The sequence below is a fragment of the Mastigoproctus giganteus genome, chromosome 6 (assembly GCF_048544385.1).
Source record: "Mastigoproctus giganteus isolate SK-2022 chromosome 6, ASM4854438v1, whole genome shotgun sequence".
In the NCBI taxonomy this organism is placed as follows: domain Eukaryota; kingdom Metazoa; phylum Arthropoda; class Arachnida; order Uropygi; family Thelyphonidae; genus Mastigoproctus; species Mastigoproctus giganteus.
In genome coordinates this window covers 100,655,896-100,673,458 of record NC_143580.1, presented here as the reverse complement: position 1 = coordinate 100,673,458, position 17,563 = coordinate 100,655,896, and the positions used below count along the sequence as shown (strand labels likewise).

At 44.5% G+C, this 17,563-nt stretch overlaps 1 protein-coding gene across 1 annotated transcript in view; it reads right to left on the bottom strand.

Moving 5' to 3' along the window:
• LOC150084477 (BTB/POZ domain-containing protein 6-like) overlaps window positions 1-16,955 on the bottom strand; it is a 45,092-nt gene extending 28,137 nt beyond the window's left edge. Inside the window, exon 1 of the mRNA XM_090376256.1 lies at window positions 16,876-16,955. Within this exon, the coding sequence (XP_090232382.1) occupies window positions 16,876-16,955 (80 nt within the window). The remainder of the gene's footprint in view (window positions 1-16,875) is intronic.
• Window positions 16,956-17,563: the final 608 nt, after the last annotated feature.

The window sequence follows — 17,563 nt, the reverse complement described above, 5'->3', positions numbered from 1 at the left end:
TTCAGCCTTCACATCAATCCTAAGAAGTCGAAACAGTTGACTTTCTCGCTCAAACGGAACCCAACAATGGTGAAACCCAATATAAGAGGATCTGGGATTTCTGCTGTTCAGCAACACACCGATCTGGGCGTTATTTTCGAACAGAAGCTCTCCTTTCTACCACACATAGACAACCATCCGACTCCGGTGGATGCTTAAGCAACAACTTATGCATGTCCATGACCAGGGCGTTAGGTGCAGATATATTAAGACATGTGTCTATCCGATCATACTTTACGGCGCAGACGTCTGGACCTCAACTGCCGCAACGCATCTGAGACGGATTTTTTCGGGAGATGTTTGGCTATTGAAGTGGGCCATATGGAACTTTCGGCTTCCCCCTTCCTCCTGGACCACCCTGATGGCCGCAACTCAAAATATCAGGCACCTTCCTGCGATTATCCATTAGAGAAGGCTCGTCTTTGCTGTAAAAATCATGGTTGGCATTATTTTGGACCCAGACTTCTGGGCTAATTGCGGTTGGAGGATCCCGGTCCCAAGCCGTCGGGCCAATCGAGTCCTTCAGGCCACCCCAAACCGGTTAAAGTTATCCGATCGGTTCTTCTCCGTGCAAATGCTGCAGTACATATACTCCCTGGATGGCGACCTCTACAAGTTCGCATTGCATAAAAAATATAGGCAGAACTTACTCCATCGATTTCCTTCTCAGGACCACGTCACAGGACATTAGAACCTTCTCCCAAGGACCTGTCCATCACTGCCGTGGATCCATCACTACAGTGTTCAACTTTCTCCGCCTGCTCACATGACTTCAGAAGTGTAAAAGGACTGCTCCCTTGAGAATAATTTCGCATGATAACATGCTGTTGTGTATATATGTTCATATGTAAATTTTTTATTTGTTTTCCAATGTTTTCCTACACTTGTATAATTAGCAATAATATCCTTTTTTCTCCTATATCATCCTCGTTTATTACATAGTACTAGTCTTTACTGTAATATTGTATTAGCCTTTCTAACATTGTATTAGCCTTTACTGTAAATCCCTGGCTTTTAGCCGTCAAGGGCATTGTGTACGCCGTGTGCGTTTTGTATGCAATAAAGAGTTCTGCTTATACTAGCGGGTACCTGGTCTGCCTCCACGGGCGAACGTGGGGAAACGTCGGGCCTTAGTAGACGTCTGGCGGCTAAACGACCAGATGATCAACGGTACAAAGCATGATACATATGCAAAGTCCATACACTTTTTAATCTCTGGCTTTTCCAGTCAACTGGTTCACCCACAATGTAAACTACGCGGAGATGGGGAAAACCCCTGGTGCCGTTTGACTCTAAACACACTTTACACTTTACTGACAGAAGTACTGTGTTGGATCACGTCTCAGTACTTTGAACCAAGCTGGAAAATATAATGAAAGAAAACAACAATAGGATCACTACGGCCTGTCGGAGGAGACATAGTAATCCTTTGGAACAAACTAGAAACCATCGTAATGAACGAACACCATCAACAAGAAAAGACGAAAGCTAAGCTTGAAGCGTTCATGGAAGGGAGAGAAAAGCAAGTGCCACAGCGTGCTGTCTCTTACTCTGCTGAACTGAGGACATCCGCCGCTTCCTCTGCCTTGGCAGTTGTAGCACAAACAAGAAAGAAATCACCTATCCTGCGGCCAAATTTGGTCTTCGAAGGACACCAAAGGAGAGTGAACCAGAAACCACCACCAGTGAGGAAATTAAAACTAAAATAATGGAACCAATGAAAGACAACTTTAAGACAACACCAATTAAGTCAATAAGGAAGATAAGAAGTACGCAAATAGCGATAGAAACTGAGACGAGAGAAGAAATACAAGGAATAATTGGGAATCTTAAAATCGCGACTTCAGGCTTAATTGCAGAGCTGCCAAATTGACGGGCACCAACCGCAATTATTTTTGACGTTGGAAAGGATATTACCCCACAACAACTAACAGAAAAGATCCATACAAGGAACCTTCGGGATCTGCTCCCAGACCAAAATCCGCAAAAGTCAGTAATTCCAAAATATGTGACCAAGCCTAAAGACAGAAACGCCAATAACTGGATTGTGGAGTTCTCCCCGGAAAATGCTGCAGGTTCGGCCACACTTCCCACACCTGTGTTTAAACAACAACAACAACAACATGCGGCCAGTGCTCCGAAAAAAGGCACAATTTCAATAGCTGCCCAAACAAGTGCAAAGAATCCGTCTGTGCGAAGTGCAAAAAGCATCGAAAATGAATAGCAATCATTCAATAACAGATCTTAAGTACCCGTCGTATAGAAAAGCCAAAGGTACGTACCAGAGTAGGACCGGTTATGGGAACTAGGCCCAAACACTTCAATACCACGGAAATCAAAATCTTTCAGTACAACGCACAGCAGGCAAAAGCAGTGGCTGACCAGCTTAGAGTGAAGGCTGACGAGGAAAATGCCGATATAATTATTATCCAAGAGCCATATTCCAACGAAAAACAGGTAAAGGGGTACTCTTTGGCTTACAAGACCATTCTGTATGATGAAGACACTCCGTGGGCGGCGGTGCTCATCAGGAATCCTAATATAACAGCCACCAAAGTGATGCAGTTATGCACGACCTGGGCGGCTTGCGCCCACGCAATCACACCCATAGGATCCTTCTATGTGATCTCCGTATATTGTAGACCGAGGGTAGAAATCACTTTTGCCATAAACTACCTTCAATACCTCTTGGACGTCCTTCCAAACCGGAAAATCATCGTCGGAGCAGATGTCAATTGCTGCTCGCCTGCCTAGCCTAGTTCAACCGAAGACAGGAGAGAAACAAATAATCGCCAGCTCTTGGAAAACTTCCTTGCGGGGTCACCCCTATCCATACTCAACTAGCCGCACCAACTCCCCACCTTTTGCAATACGCTGTGGGAGACAACGATTAGCATCTCACTTGCATCCATGAACACGGCCGCCCACGTCTCCGACTGGAGGGTGGAAAACTCCTGGACAACGTCCTATCACCGTGTCATCACGCTGAAAATCTCTAAGAGACTAACCAGAACTCCGATCCCAAGACAACTGGACAACCGATATGCAATAAACAAGGTAGACTGGAACCTATTTGCTGAGAAGCTCCTCACAGCAGTAAATGCTGGACAGCAGGACCTGGTGATGGAGAAGGATCCGAACCTCCTCTAACGAAAGATTATGGAACTCATCCACAAAGATAGCAATTAAGAAGAAAATTCCATGCCTTGGTGGAATCGGGATATGCTGTCACTGCGGAAGGAGGTAATCATGCGCAGGAAAAAATTACAAGGAGCCCGGCGCTCTTGGCCGGAAACAGAAGAAGAAGCCATGAGACAGCGTTATAAAGCTGCCAGAAACCTGTATACGGACTCGATCAGAAGAAGTAAACGAAACTCCTGGGTTCAACACGTCTCCAACATGGGAAACACAGAACGCTGGGGATGATAAATAAAATTACCACCAACATACTTCCCAGTGGGAAGTCTTTATTACTACCAGAATACCGCAGGGACTGCTTACAGCATCGTGGGAGCAGTCGATTGAAAACATCGTCAACTCTATCCTCAAGGAACAGGTTTACCCGCAGTCCCAAGCACAACGCAGGCTTTGTAAAGAAAACGATGACTACGCCGCTGACAGGCAGGAACGGCCGTTCACCCAGGAAGAGCTTCAGATCTCTGCTGCGCAGAAAAAAACTAGGAAATCCCCGGGAAAGGATATGCTTGAACCGGGAATCATAAAGTGTGTTGTGGATTTCACACCAGAACTCCTACTTCGACTCTATATCTGTTGTCTGAAACAGGGGTACTTGCTCAAGGAATGGAAAATTGCCAATACTAAATTAATCCTAAAAAATCCTAACAGGAACCCAACTCTTCCGACCTCCTATCGGTCCATTGCTTTGCTGTCGGTCTTGAGCAAGCTCTATGAAACACTTTTGTACAAACGGATTTCAACAGTAGTACTCCACAGCAAACCTCGAAGCAGCAAACCAATATGGCTTCATGCCGGGACTGTTAACAATCGAAACCATCAGGAACCTTATAAATACTGCAAATGTATGCCAAAGTAAATACTTTCTGGTGATTGCTGTGGATTTTGCTGGGGCGTTCGATCCCTCTGGTGACGAGCGTCCTTGGCAGACTCCATAAAGTGCATGCTCTCATAAACCTTTACAATACTATCAAAGCATGCATGTCCCAAAGAAGAATTGAAGTCATAGCGCCGTTCCAAAGAATAACAAGAAATATCCATAGAGGATGCCCGCAGGGGTCCGTTCTTGGCCCCTTGCTTTGGAATATAGTTTGTTGTTGTTATTATTGTTTGTTATTTGGTTTTTAGGAGCATTAGCAACTAAGGCCATATTGCTGGGTAATATGCGGAGGTCATTCCCTGACCTTTCCTCATCCTCCGTATTTAGTGGTCACGGGCTCGAACCACGGTCTAATCAAGAAGCGTGTGCTATGCACTGCTGCTCCTGCCCACCTGGCTACGGAGGCGCTTGAAATATAGTCCTTGACGACTTCCTTGACACCAACTTGGGGGAAGTAAAGTGTCAAGCCAACGCAGATGACCTTGCACTGATTGTGGCAGGCAGACTCAAGGGCCTAACTGGAGATTCATGCAAACCATGCCCTAGAGATCCTACAACAATGGGCGGAAGAAAACTTCCTACAAAGTGAATCGACAAAAACAACGTCGATCCTACTCAAAGTATCAATAAATATCAGAAGACCTCCGCAAATTAAAATAAAAGGGAAAACAATAAAGATTACCACCCAAATGAAATATCTAGGTATCGTCCATGACAACAATCTCGCCTTCCAACCTAACCTCAAGTAACTAAGAATAAAAATTAGAAACTATTCTGCACTGGTCGTCCGTGTTGCAAGGCGCCACTGGAGCCGAAAAAGCGAACACTCTCTCTCTACTATAAGGCTACATTTATACCAGCAATTTCATATGCTGCTCCAATCTGTTTCACCAAGACAGACGTGGCGGTAAATATAAGAATTCTTGATTCAATCCAGAGATCAATCCTTATAACAATAACCCACGCATATAGGACTGTCAGTACGCAGGCGCTCCAAGTGCTGGCGGGGGTTCTCCCGCTGGACCTGGAGATTCTCGGGTGTGGCCTGTCATACTACCTATCTAAAGGGATGCCCATCACATTCATGGGGGTACAACATCGAACCTACAAATGATGAAAAGCCCGAAAAGACTCGATTATTGGGGCATCTGAAGCAAGAATGGCAAACCTGCTGGTCAAACAGTACCAAAGGAGAAGTGACAAGGAAATTTCTTCCGGACATACACAAAATGTACCCTAAATCACCGCCTTGGCTCCACCCAGGACTGCACTCCATTTACCTCCTGACGGGTCACGGATCATTGAATGAAAAACTTGCAGCCGTGGCTCGTGCAGGAGCCACACTGTCCATGTGGGGAACGCGAAAGCTGGAAAATTTGATGCACGAATGCCCGCTGTACGACGACCTATGTGGAAACCTAATCACCAGATTAACTTACTTACCTCACGACCGGGAACACCATCTCCTGGACACATTCGATGAGTATAGTGCGCTCACCAAATTTGTACAAGACTTATTTGCAAGAAGGAGAACACAAATTGAAATCAATGATGCAAGCCCAGGACTCCCTGCACACGAGCATCCAAACTGAATCAGAATATGATCGTTATGGTGGGACCTCACTTTCTCTTCCAGGATTGAACATCCATCGCAAAGGATAGACAATCCGTCAACATCTATGCCGACTCTACTAGACAGTGATCGCTCTGTACGGGACTCTTTCTTCCATGTGCGACGCAACGACTGGACATGACCAGAGCAGCACTGCTGCAGCACGCCGCCTGTCGTTCTGAACTGGGCACCCTTGCCCAGTTCACTTTTAAAACCCATCCCTAGGCAGGGAGGGGGAAGAGATGGGCCTCTATTTCATCCTTTCCCCTGCCTACCTTCTTCGCTGGTGGGGCTTGCTTCACTGACACTCCTGTAATCGCCTTCTCTTTCGTTCCCATACTTCTACCAGTCCCCACCTTCAATCTTCAGTCTTTCCCCCCACTCTACCTTTACCGACCGTGAATGTCCCAATTGCAAGCTGCTGAATTTCAATGAGAAAAATTAGCCTAACTTTCATTTAAAACCAATCTCGGCCTGCTCTAAACCTCTAGCGTCTACCCATTTTTTTTTTCTTTTTTTTTTTTTTTAACATAGGCCCTAGCCACTGACATCTCAGGAAATTATGTGGAATGGCCTGCCAGAGTAAATAACTGTAATACTGGTGTACCTGGTCTTCCTCCACGCGGCCAAGTGTGCACAACGTTGGACCTCAGTAGGGATCCAGCGGCTAAATAACCAGATGAACTACGGTACACGACAGTACACATGTACAATATCCATACACTTTTAAATCCCTGGCCTCAACAGTGTTCTTTTTTACATGACAATGTGTATTATGCAGAGATGTGGGAAACACCTTGTGCTATCTTCTCTTTTATCTTCTAAAACTATTTTCTCTTTGGCACATTCTGTGGTAACCCAATCCCTTGCATTTGAAGCTGCTATCGTGTCCCTCAAGCTCAAGGCCAACCTGATTGACATAGCAACAGTATACATTCCACTAGGCCCAAACAGTGACATCATTGAAGATGTGATCCACTGGCTGGTAAATCACCTCCACACCTCTGCTAAGCACATTATTTGTGGAAATTTCAATCTTCCACTACTCTCACACATCTTAGTAGGAAACTCATTAGTAGTATGGATTCATTGGGTATCAGCCTACTTAACTGTCAGCCTACGAAAGGATCTAATCTCTTGGATTCGAAATTCTCTTCAGCATCATTTGACCTCGAAGACAATCCTCACAATCTATTTCAATCCGATCACGAACCAATTGCCATTCTCCTGCACTTAGCCGCATTGAACTTCGATATCCAAAGTCCAAAAAAGAAAAAAAAGACATGACAGCACCCAAATTCATTGATCCACCAAGATGTCTCAAAGCCGCATCCTCGATACTTTGGGATGCTCTCAATAATTGTGATCTCGAGCTAGCTATGGAACTCATGACAAAATGGATTCGAACCATTGCAAGTTATGGTGCTACATAGACTGTCTGCATCACTCCCCGTTCGAGAGCTTGGTTCTGTCTGCATTACTCCCCGGTGAAGATCGACCACCATTGAACAACAGCTTTCAAGAAAAACAAAATCTGCATAAGAGATGGAAAGAATCAGGCGCTATACAAGATCGTATTGCCTCTTCCAAAGCCCGGGCAGTGTTCAACCGCCAGAAATCATTTGCAATTAAAATGCATTTAAATGAAACTCTACGAAAAGGCAAATCGTTCTATGACTCTCAGCACACAAGAATTCCTAAAACATTGGACCTTCAACTGTGGATGGACCACATTGCACGGTTCTCAAACACTGTGGCCCCGATGTACCTAGGCAACTTACCCATCAAGAATGTTTCTACTGATATGCTCGCCACTGTTCGCATCACCCGGAAGCGGCTTATAACTGCTATAAATGGATTGCCACCCACTGCAACTGTAGGCCCCGATTTTATTCCACAATTCATAATTAGTTCGTTCATCATCGACGAGCTAAGACAACTCATGTCCTAGATCGTTCATCATCGATCCTCTACTATCAATTTTTAACCGTGTCTTAACACAGCACTACTTTCCCCATCTCTGGAACAGATATGCCATGAGGCCACACCCTAAATTACAATCTGCACCCCTCATTAAACAGTTTAGGCCAATTTCTTATTGTTCCAGCCTCTTGAAGCTCATGGAGAAGACATTACTTTCAACTCTCACCAAACAAATCATGCCGCACAAATCCCCACAGATTCACTATGCCATTCCAGGAAGATCCACAGTCACCAATTTAATAATCACAACCAACACCATTTTCAGTGCGTATATAGAAGATAAAGCCGGCTTGCTTTTACATATGTCGACTTCGAAGCTGCCTTCGACTCAATCAGCATTCCCTCGCTCGTTCAACTCCTAGAATATTGCTTCCATATAAAAGGTGACATGTTGTTGTTCATCAAAATCCTATTCTCTGACAGAACCATTCTTCTTAAAGCGGATCAACACACCGTGTGGAGAAAGATCACTGCGGGAGTTCCCCAAGGCGGAATCCTCTCCGGAGCATTCACTGCAGTTATTATTCCATTTATGCAACAGAGAGCAGGCATTCTGTGCTATGTCGATGATGTTAAGATATATACTCAGATTAACCCCCGGCGTACATCTCTCAAACATCAGTCTCAATTTGTCCTCTTGATTAACCCTGCCAAATCGTCTGCGTCGATAGCACAGTGGTATCGTCACAATCCTCCTCACACTGTGTGGAAAAGGCCCGGGTTTGAATCCTGTCGTGATGTGAGGAACTTTAAGGGGCGTTGTTCACTCAGTGGATGAGTTACTTAGTCTCAGGCGTAGGAAGCAAGGTTTTTCCTCAGAAACTGGGGTTTTTCGTCCAGCAAAACAGACAAATCGAGCACAGAACACGTGCAATTTACAGACATAACACATAAACGGGTATATGTAATCATTTACGGGAGTCCCTAATATAATAATTTGATTTGAACCCTGCCAAATCTGCCCAAACTGTCTTTTCTCTGAAGCGCCAACCCACTGAAATCCAAGCTTCTCTAGACGGCATTCCCTTCCCAGTGGTAAAGATGCATACGGACTTGGGAGTCGTCTTCGACTATAAACTGAGCTTCAACTCCCACATTGACAAGTTCATAGCAAAATTCTGTCAAATGCGCTGGACCACAAAACAACAACTGCTCCACATTAGAGATCTGGATGTGACTCGTCGGTAAGTATACACCTCCATCGTATTATATGCCTTGGAAATTTGGGGATCACAGCCCTACCAACAGCGCGTGTACTCCGCCAAATACTGCCTGCCTCGTTGGATCACGCATAAACATCGTCGTCCACCCCAGCAAAGGACAACTGCGAATGCGATCTCACTAAATTTTGTCCGACTTTCAATCTTGTGTTGGAAAAACGCCTTGTTCTCAGTGCCAAAATGGCAACCGGATGGTCTCGGAGCCCAGCATCTGGAAACTGTGAGAGAGGAGAAGCCCTTTACCCGTCAGCTCCGACGCTCACAGCCCACTACAACAGACTGGCCCTTAGTGACTGCTTTCTACCCAGGGAGATGTTCCCAACAATCCAATCAATTGACGGCAACCTCTGTAGGTTTCCTAAGAATCGGACGTACCGAAGACATATCATTAAGAGGGATCTGTCTTCGTTATCTGGCAACCTTGGTCAGGCAAACTGCACATTGATATGGCAGCATAATACTGCTCAATATATTGTAAATAATGTTCGAAGTACGATGTCTTTTTGAATGTGTTGTAAATAAAGTCAAGAATATCTTTATGAATACAAATATGAATATCTTTATTAACACATTAGAAATAGTGTCAAAAGCATAATATTCTGTAAATAATCCGACACTGATTCTATCGTTGGCTCTGTGGGATGAGCTCGAACTTCGATGTGTGCCCAGTCCCCTCCCCCCAAGGCAAAGTCCACCAGCCAATTTAAAACCCCTAGAATTACTGCTGTGAAGGGTGTATTGTAAATACCACTTTTGTATACAATAAAAATTATATATATATATATACAGGGTGTCTCAAAAATATTGGTACAAACGTTTAGTGAGGTAGGTAACATCTAAAGGAATGTGAATCGCATAGGAACCCATAACCGAAAACGTCACCGTAAGTCAGTAGAAGGCACTGTTCACCAGTTCGCGAGAGGGAGATTTTCTGGTTTACTCATTCAAGCAGTAGTCGCCGCACGAAGAGCATACATCGATATACGAACTGTGAGCTGGCAGACATGCACCTAGTGTATAGATTAGCAGAGGGCAATGGACGAGGCGCTCAACAAATTTATGGAGAACGCTTCCGAGACAGACATATACCGGACCACCGTTTGTTTGCGCGTGTACATCAAAATTTGTGCGATTATGGGTCATTTAGAGGTAACAAGAATAGTGCGGGCAGACCACATTCTACGCGAACTCCCGCCATGGAAGAAAGTGTGTTGATTGCCGTCCAGAATAATCCTACTACCAGCACACGTGCCGTTACCTCTGCCTTAGGAGTGTCTCCTTGCAGTGTACAGCGTGTCTGACACGACGATTCCTTACACCCCTTTCATCTCCAAAGAGTTCATTTACTGCTCCACCAAGATCATTCTACACGTGTGGCTTTTGCGCAGCGGTTTCTCCAAGAAAGTATTCGAGACTTGAATTTTCCAGCCTATGTTTTGTTCATAGATGAGGCTTATTTCACTCGGGAAGGCTTACTCAATCATCACAATGCTCATGTGTGTGCTCACGACAACCCACACGGTGCGCGCCCCCATGCGGCAGAACATCGCTTCGCAATAAATGTGTGGGCAAGTATGGTCAGTGACTGCTTAGTCGGCCCATACCTGTTACCATCCCGCACGAACTCTGCTAACTATCGGATCTTTCTTGAACAAGTTCTACCAGGGTTACTTGATGATGTTCCAGCAAATGTGAGACGCAACATTTGGTTTCAACATGACGGGGCGCCTGCCCATTATGGAAGGTGTGTTCGTGACAATTTGAACAGGCGTTTTGGGCGTCGTCGATGGATTGGCCGTGGTGGACCCGTTGCCTGGCCCCCGCGCTTACCTGATTTATCGAGCCTTGATTTCTTTCTGTGGGGTGCCCTTAAATCTATCGTGTATGAATTGCTTGTGGAGACGGAAATGGATCTCATGGAGAGACTCGTCTGCGCTGCTGCTACTATCAAAGAAACTCCATGTGTGTTCGACCGTGTCCCCCAATCCATGCTGCGTCGGTGTCACGCATGCATCGCGTATCATGGAGGACCCTTCGAGCATCTGTTGTAACATCATGGAATGCATTCATCTCGTACTCCCTTGTTAATATTATGTCAAATAAATGTTTGTCACTAACTACTGTCTTGTGTCATTTTTGCTTCTTGTGCCTCTGCTACTACTTTCTCGTGACGTTTCCGGTTATGGGTTCCTATGCGATTCACATTCCTTTAGATGTTACCAACCTTCCCTAAACGTTTGTACAAATATTTTTGAGACAGCCTGTATGTAAAGGGTGTCTCAAAAATATACGGCATAATTTCAGGAATGAAGTCCTCATATGTAGACAATAAAAATATTTCATATCAACATAGTTCCGAAAATGCTTGGCTCCCGATTTAATAACCGGAATGCCTTATCTCCTGCAGGTGATTTCCTTCATCACAAGGTACTGACAGAATCTGATGGTTTTCCATTCCGACCATGTACTCAAATCAGGAGCAAGCGGATATGCACTTTATGTACGGTTTGGCGGACTACAATGCTCTTGAGGCTCGTCGTTTGTACCACGAAAGGTTAACAGAACGAAGATGTCCAGGCAGGAAAACGTTAGAAGGTATCCATCGCCGCCTTTTTGAACATGGGACCTTTACACCTCGTACTGCCCATAGAGGACGACCAAGATCTACGACTCCTGAAGCAGAGGAGGAGATTTTGGATGTTGTGCATGCCACTCCTGGAATCACAGAAGAATAGCAATGCAACTGGCTGTTCAACGTTTGACTATATGGAGAGTGTTATGAGAACACCAACTGTATCCTTACCATCTGCACCTTGTAAGGCCTCGTCACCAGCAGATTACCCTGTGCGAGTAATCTTCTGCCAGTGGTTCTTGCAGCAGTGTGGTACAACTCCTCACTTTCCTGCTTTAATGATATTCACAGATGAAGCACAGTTCACACGAGACTGAATCCAAAACTTTCCCAATCAGCATGTATGGGCTGAGTAAAACCCACACGCAATTCTTCCATCACATCACCAACAGTGGTTCAGCCTCAACATCTGGGCGGGTGGTTTTGGTTATTTGGGCTCCATGTACTTCCAAACAAACTCACAGGGCAGGCGTACAGAAACTTTTTGGAAAACAACATGCCTGATTTCTTGGACGTGCACGCCACTGATCCGTCAACAAGCACACTTGATGCACGATGGCGCTCCCGTACATTTCAGCCACCTATTCCGCAATTACCTGAATCGTAGGTTTCCTGGTCGGTGGATAGGTAGAGGTGGACCAACTGCCTGGCCTCCACGCTCACTGATTTAAACCCACTAGATTTCTTCTTGTGGTGCCATTTAAAGTCATTGGTGTATCCGTCTCCGGTAGCTGATGTGGAAACTCTCCGCAATCGAATTGTGGTAAGTTGTAGGACAATGCGAAACATGCCAGGAATTTGGCATCGTCTTCGCGAGTCCATGAGAAGTCAATGTGAGGCCTGTATTCAGGCAGAAGGTGAACATTTTGAACAATTACTATAAGGTGATGTGAACAGATAAGTGTCATAGACAGACCTTCAAAACTCGGAAACCAAGCATTTCCGGAACTATGTTGATATAAAATATTTTTATTGTCCACACATGAGGAACTCATTCCTGAAGTTATGCCGTGTATTTTTGAGACGCCCTGTACATACATTGACCAATGTCAAACTGTGCGCCGCGGCAGGATATTTTAAATTTTCGAGGTAAACACAGCGATACTCGACATCTGTCGGACACGGCGCGAACTATTGGTTCACTGTAGTTCAGTTCACAGTTTCCATATTATCATAGTTTCACATTACTTATTAAGTCTTTGGACCTAACTACTTAATAAATGAACTGTTAAGTATTTCCTTTGGCCTAGAGGCACCGTGAAAAAATTACTGAGACACTAAGGGCGCCGTGAACCGAGAAAGTTTGGGAACCTTTGAATTATATTATACCTACTAAATTAAAATTTTTGAACCTTTGAATTATACCTACTAAGTTAAAAATAAGTTGTCTTGTGGGGGGAAAATACAACCCAGTGACAGAAATTAAATATTAAGGAATAAGATGTCGTCGAGCAGGGTTGAAATTTGAAGAGCCAGAAATCATTGTAATACCCATAATTTTTCCCTCCCCAAAAACCAACTTTCGCCTCCTTGGGGCGATATCGCTCCGTTCAGAACCCCTTGTCTAAAATAGTGCCAGCTTTTGGATTTCTGCCATACAAGGAAGAGAAACTCAGTGGTAAGATCAGTTTATTGTTTTTCTGGGCATTTTAGTGCATTTAAACTCGTTCAAATCCAACGTTAGTAACGATGTGTCTGCCCACCTAGCCAGAATCCACTACACCAATGGAATTCCCAATCAATCCGATTTCAACAGACCCCTTAAATTCAACTCACCAAATATCAACTGATTGATGCAATAAATAGTTTAGCACCTACGGCCGCATCCGGCGCCGACGGGATTCTTCAGTTTATGTTGAAATGCCTCAGTACATTTATTGTTGATCCCATTCTGTCGTTATTCAACAAAATCCTTCATCAAAAATTCTTCCCTCCTATGTGGCATGTCTATCTAGTAAGACCGCTGCCAAAAATACGCTCTGCTTCTCAGCCCAGTCACTTCCGTCCTATTACTTCTGCATCATGCCTATTAAAATTATTTCAGAAATCTCTTCTGAAAACGTTACCCACCCAAATAATTCCACATCCGCCACCGCAGATGCTCTATGCCATCCGGTCAAGATCCACCGCTACATATCTAGTCACCACCACTACTAAGATCCTCGAGACATTTGAGCACCGTTCGGAAATCACTGTTATTTATATCGATGTCCAGGCAGCATTTGATTCCGTATCCGTTCACGAGTCGGTAAGGCTATTACGTGAGTATTACTTCATTGGCGGAGACGTGCTCTGGTTCATTCAGACAATGCCTGAGAACAGGACTATTATTGTTCGCGACGCCAATCGGTGCTATACCAGAACTATTACAGCTGGAGTCCCACATGGTGGGATCCCCACTGGAATTTCGTTCTCAGCTGTTCTTCTGTCTTTTGTGACGGGTCGAGCTGATATTGTCACTTTCGCTGATAATATGAAGCTTTTCACTGCTATCAACGCCGGAGACACTGCTGACTACACAAATGTTACAGATTTATCTTACAGAAAACACTTAATCTTACAGAAAATCCAGAACCTCGAGGGCCTTCCTCTCCGGCTTAGGCCTTCATATCAATCCTGAGAAGTCGAAACAGTTGACTTTTTCGCTCAAACGGAACTCAACAATAGTGCAACCGAACATAAGTGGATCCGCGATTTCTGCTGTTGTTCAGCAACACACCGATCTGGGCGTTATTTTTGACCAGAAGCTCTCCTTTCTACCACATATAAACCACCTGCAAAAAAAAAAAAAAAAAAAAAATTCTGTCGACTCTGGTGGATGCTTAAGCAACAAGTTATGCATGTCCATGACCAGGCCGTCGGGTGCATGTATATTAAGACATGTGTCTATCCGGTCATTCTTTAGGGAGCAGACGTTTTGACCTCAACTGCCGCAACGCATCTCAGACGGATTTTTGCAGGCGAATTTTGTCTATTGAAGTGGGCCATAAGGAAATTTCGGCTTCCCCCTGCACCAAGGACCACCCAGATGGTAGCAGCTCTAAACATTAGACATCTTCCTGCCATTTTCCATGAGAGAAGACTCGTCTTTGCTGTAAAAATGATGATTGGCATTGTTTCGGACCCAGACTTCTGGGCTAACTGCGGTTGGAGGATCCCAGTCCCAAACCTTCGGGCCAATCCAGTCCTTCAGGCCACCCCCATACCGGTTAAAGTTATCCGATCGGTTCTTACCCCGGCAAATGCTGCAGTACATACACTCCTTGGATGGCGACGTCTACAAGTTCGCATTGGATAAAAAATACAGCCAGAACTTACTCCATCCACTTCCTTCTCAGGACCACATCACAGGACAGTAGAACCTGCTCCCAAAGACCTGTCCATAACTCCCATGGATCACTCACTACAGTGTTCCAACTTTCGACTCCTGCTTAGATGACTCCAGCGTTGTAAGAGGACTGCTCCCTGGAGAACAATTTAACATGATAACATGCTGTTGTATATATATGTTCATATGTAAATTTTTCATTTTCTTTCCTACATTTGTATAATTAGTAATAATATTATTTTTTCTCCTATCTCATCCTTATTTATTACATTGTATTAGCCTTTGAAACCTTGTATTACACTTTGTAACCTTGTATTAGTCTTTACTGTAAACTCCTGGCTTGTAGCCGTGAAGGGTATTGTGTACGGCATGTGCGTTTTGTATGCAATAAAGCGTTCTTCTTCTACTTCTTTCACAGGGGGAACAGAGGCCTTTTTTGGCCACAACCACAGGTCACGTGACCTCCTGGGCCCTTGGTCATTGGTTGATTCCAGTCAGCACCTCATGTTTGAATTTATAAATTGCACCATTGAGTTCATAATTATGACACAGCTTGTGATTAGTATCTATTGTTTATAAGAGGGTAATTAGTATGCAATTATTAAATATGACACGTTCAATTTCCATATCAAACGTTTAATGGGAACTATTTTTTTATTGGGCATTGATTTACTTGAATACTGCCGCTTGGGTGACGTCGGCACTTAATATTGCCCAAGAATATATTTTGCAAATTTCCACTCTCCAGTGGCCTCTGGTGACAAAAGGTAAAATCATCTTTTTCCTGGTAACTATTTTATTTCTTCAGAAGACGTTTCTGGAGATCAGCATAAAATTCAGTAGAATTCTACTGCTTAATTTGTGAACGGGAGTTTTGTCATCCCAACGAGGTAGGATGGATAAAAATGCTGAAAGTTCTGATAACTCCTGGTCATCCATGGGAGATTACACAGAGACATCTAATAACCTGCCTCCCAAATCTCATGGTAAATCATCTTCAAATGAAAAGAAGTCCAAGGGGTGGCCAAAAGTGCGTTCTCTCTGCTCTTCTTGCTCAACTCATTCTTCGCCAGTGAACAACAACTATACTTTGCCATCAGTGGACCACAATTACTCAGCCTCAGTCCTGGACCAAAGCATCGATACACCGATAGCTGCCTCTATCATTGAATAGATTTCAAATTCTACTGCACCTGTCACTCCAGCGACTCCAGTCTCTGCGGCCTTAAATTTGCGAGAAGGCACAGATTCTCAATGGTCTCCTGCTGCTCCACCAACTCATCGCACTTCAGCAGGCCCCTTGGTGATCCAACCACCTTCTGCCCTGGACCAAGTTGTCTCAGCTGGGAATCCAACATACAGTAAGCTGGCGATACCGGCACCCCTAGTTCCAGCAATGCCCCTCAATGTGGAGACACCAGCTCCCTGCATCAGATCATTTCAGTCCTACACAAGAATCTAATGGCATTCGTTAGCCATGAATCCAACAGGTTTACCAAGGCTGCTGGCAGCTACGTCCAGGAACTCTGGGCAAACATTGAAACTATTTACAACTTCATTGACTGGCCTTGTCTCGTCATTGAGAATGAAATGATAAGGTCAGTCAATGAAGAGATAGAAAAGAAATCCTAAATTCTGGAGAAGGTCTTAGACACCCTCTTTAAGCTCCACCTGACGATGAGGCCCTGGATCAAACTACAGCACCAATACTTCCTTCAGCCCGCTATAATGCTGGAGCTGTGAAAATAAATCTCCTAGCCACTCCTATGATAACCTCTACCCAGGAGCAACTACCATCAGCCAGCCGACAGAACCCTCAGTATATTCTTCTACTGAGGGCTTCAGAAGAGTCTGAACTGAAGACAAGCGCTCAAGTCAGAGAACTCGTCCAGAGCACCCTCAAGAACAACTACAAAACGGTAAAGGTGAAATCCCTAAACCATCCATAATCGTTGGGTTATTTTGGAGACAACCAACAAGAATTACCTTGACAACATCTCCGATGCTGGATGACTGCAGTCTGCTGGAGTACTCTCAAGCTCTTCAAAGTTTGCCAAACTCTCCATCCTTATTTATGACTTCCCTAGTGGGCTCTCCAATAACGAAATCCTCGAGGACCTCTACCATAAGAATTTAATGGATTTTGGCCTCTCCTTTGAAGAAATAAAGAGTAATATCAAAATCAGATTCGCCACAAAGCAAATTCAAGTACTACTACACAGTAGGTGATCACTCTCTCACCAGCACTCTATAGAAACATGATGTCTCTCAGCAGAATTTTTATAGGCTACAGCTCACACAAATTTAGATCATTTACTGTGGTCACCAGATGCTTTCTCTTTTTGGGGTATGGACACACCTCAATCCACTGTACTCATACCTCTCCCACCTGTGGACACTGTACTCATACGTCTACCACCTGTGGACACTGTACTCATACCTCTCCCACCTGCGGACACTGTCATTCTTGTTTGGACACTCCACGTAAACGCGGAGTGTCCAAACAAGGATGAACTTCCTAGCTGCTCCCAATGTAGCTTGCTCTGAATACCAACTTGCCCTGGAACTAGTAAGAACAAGCACCGCTGATGGCTGATCCCCACATATTGACTCCCCAGTCTACCTTGAATCCTGCCCAAGTCGCTAACGCACCAACTCACCAATCCTACTAAGA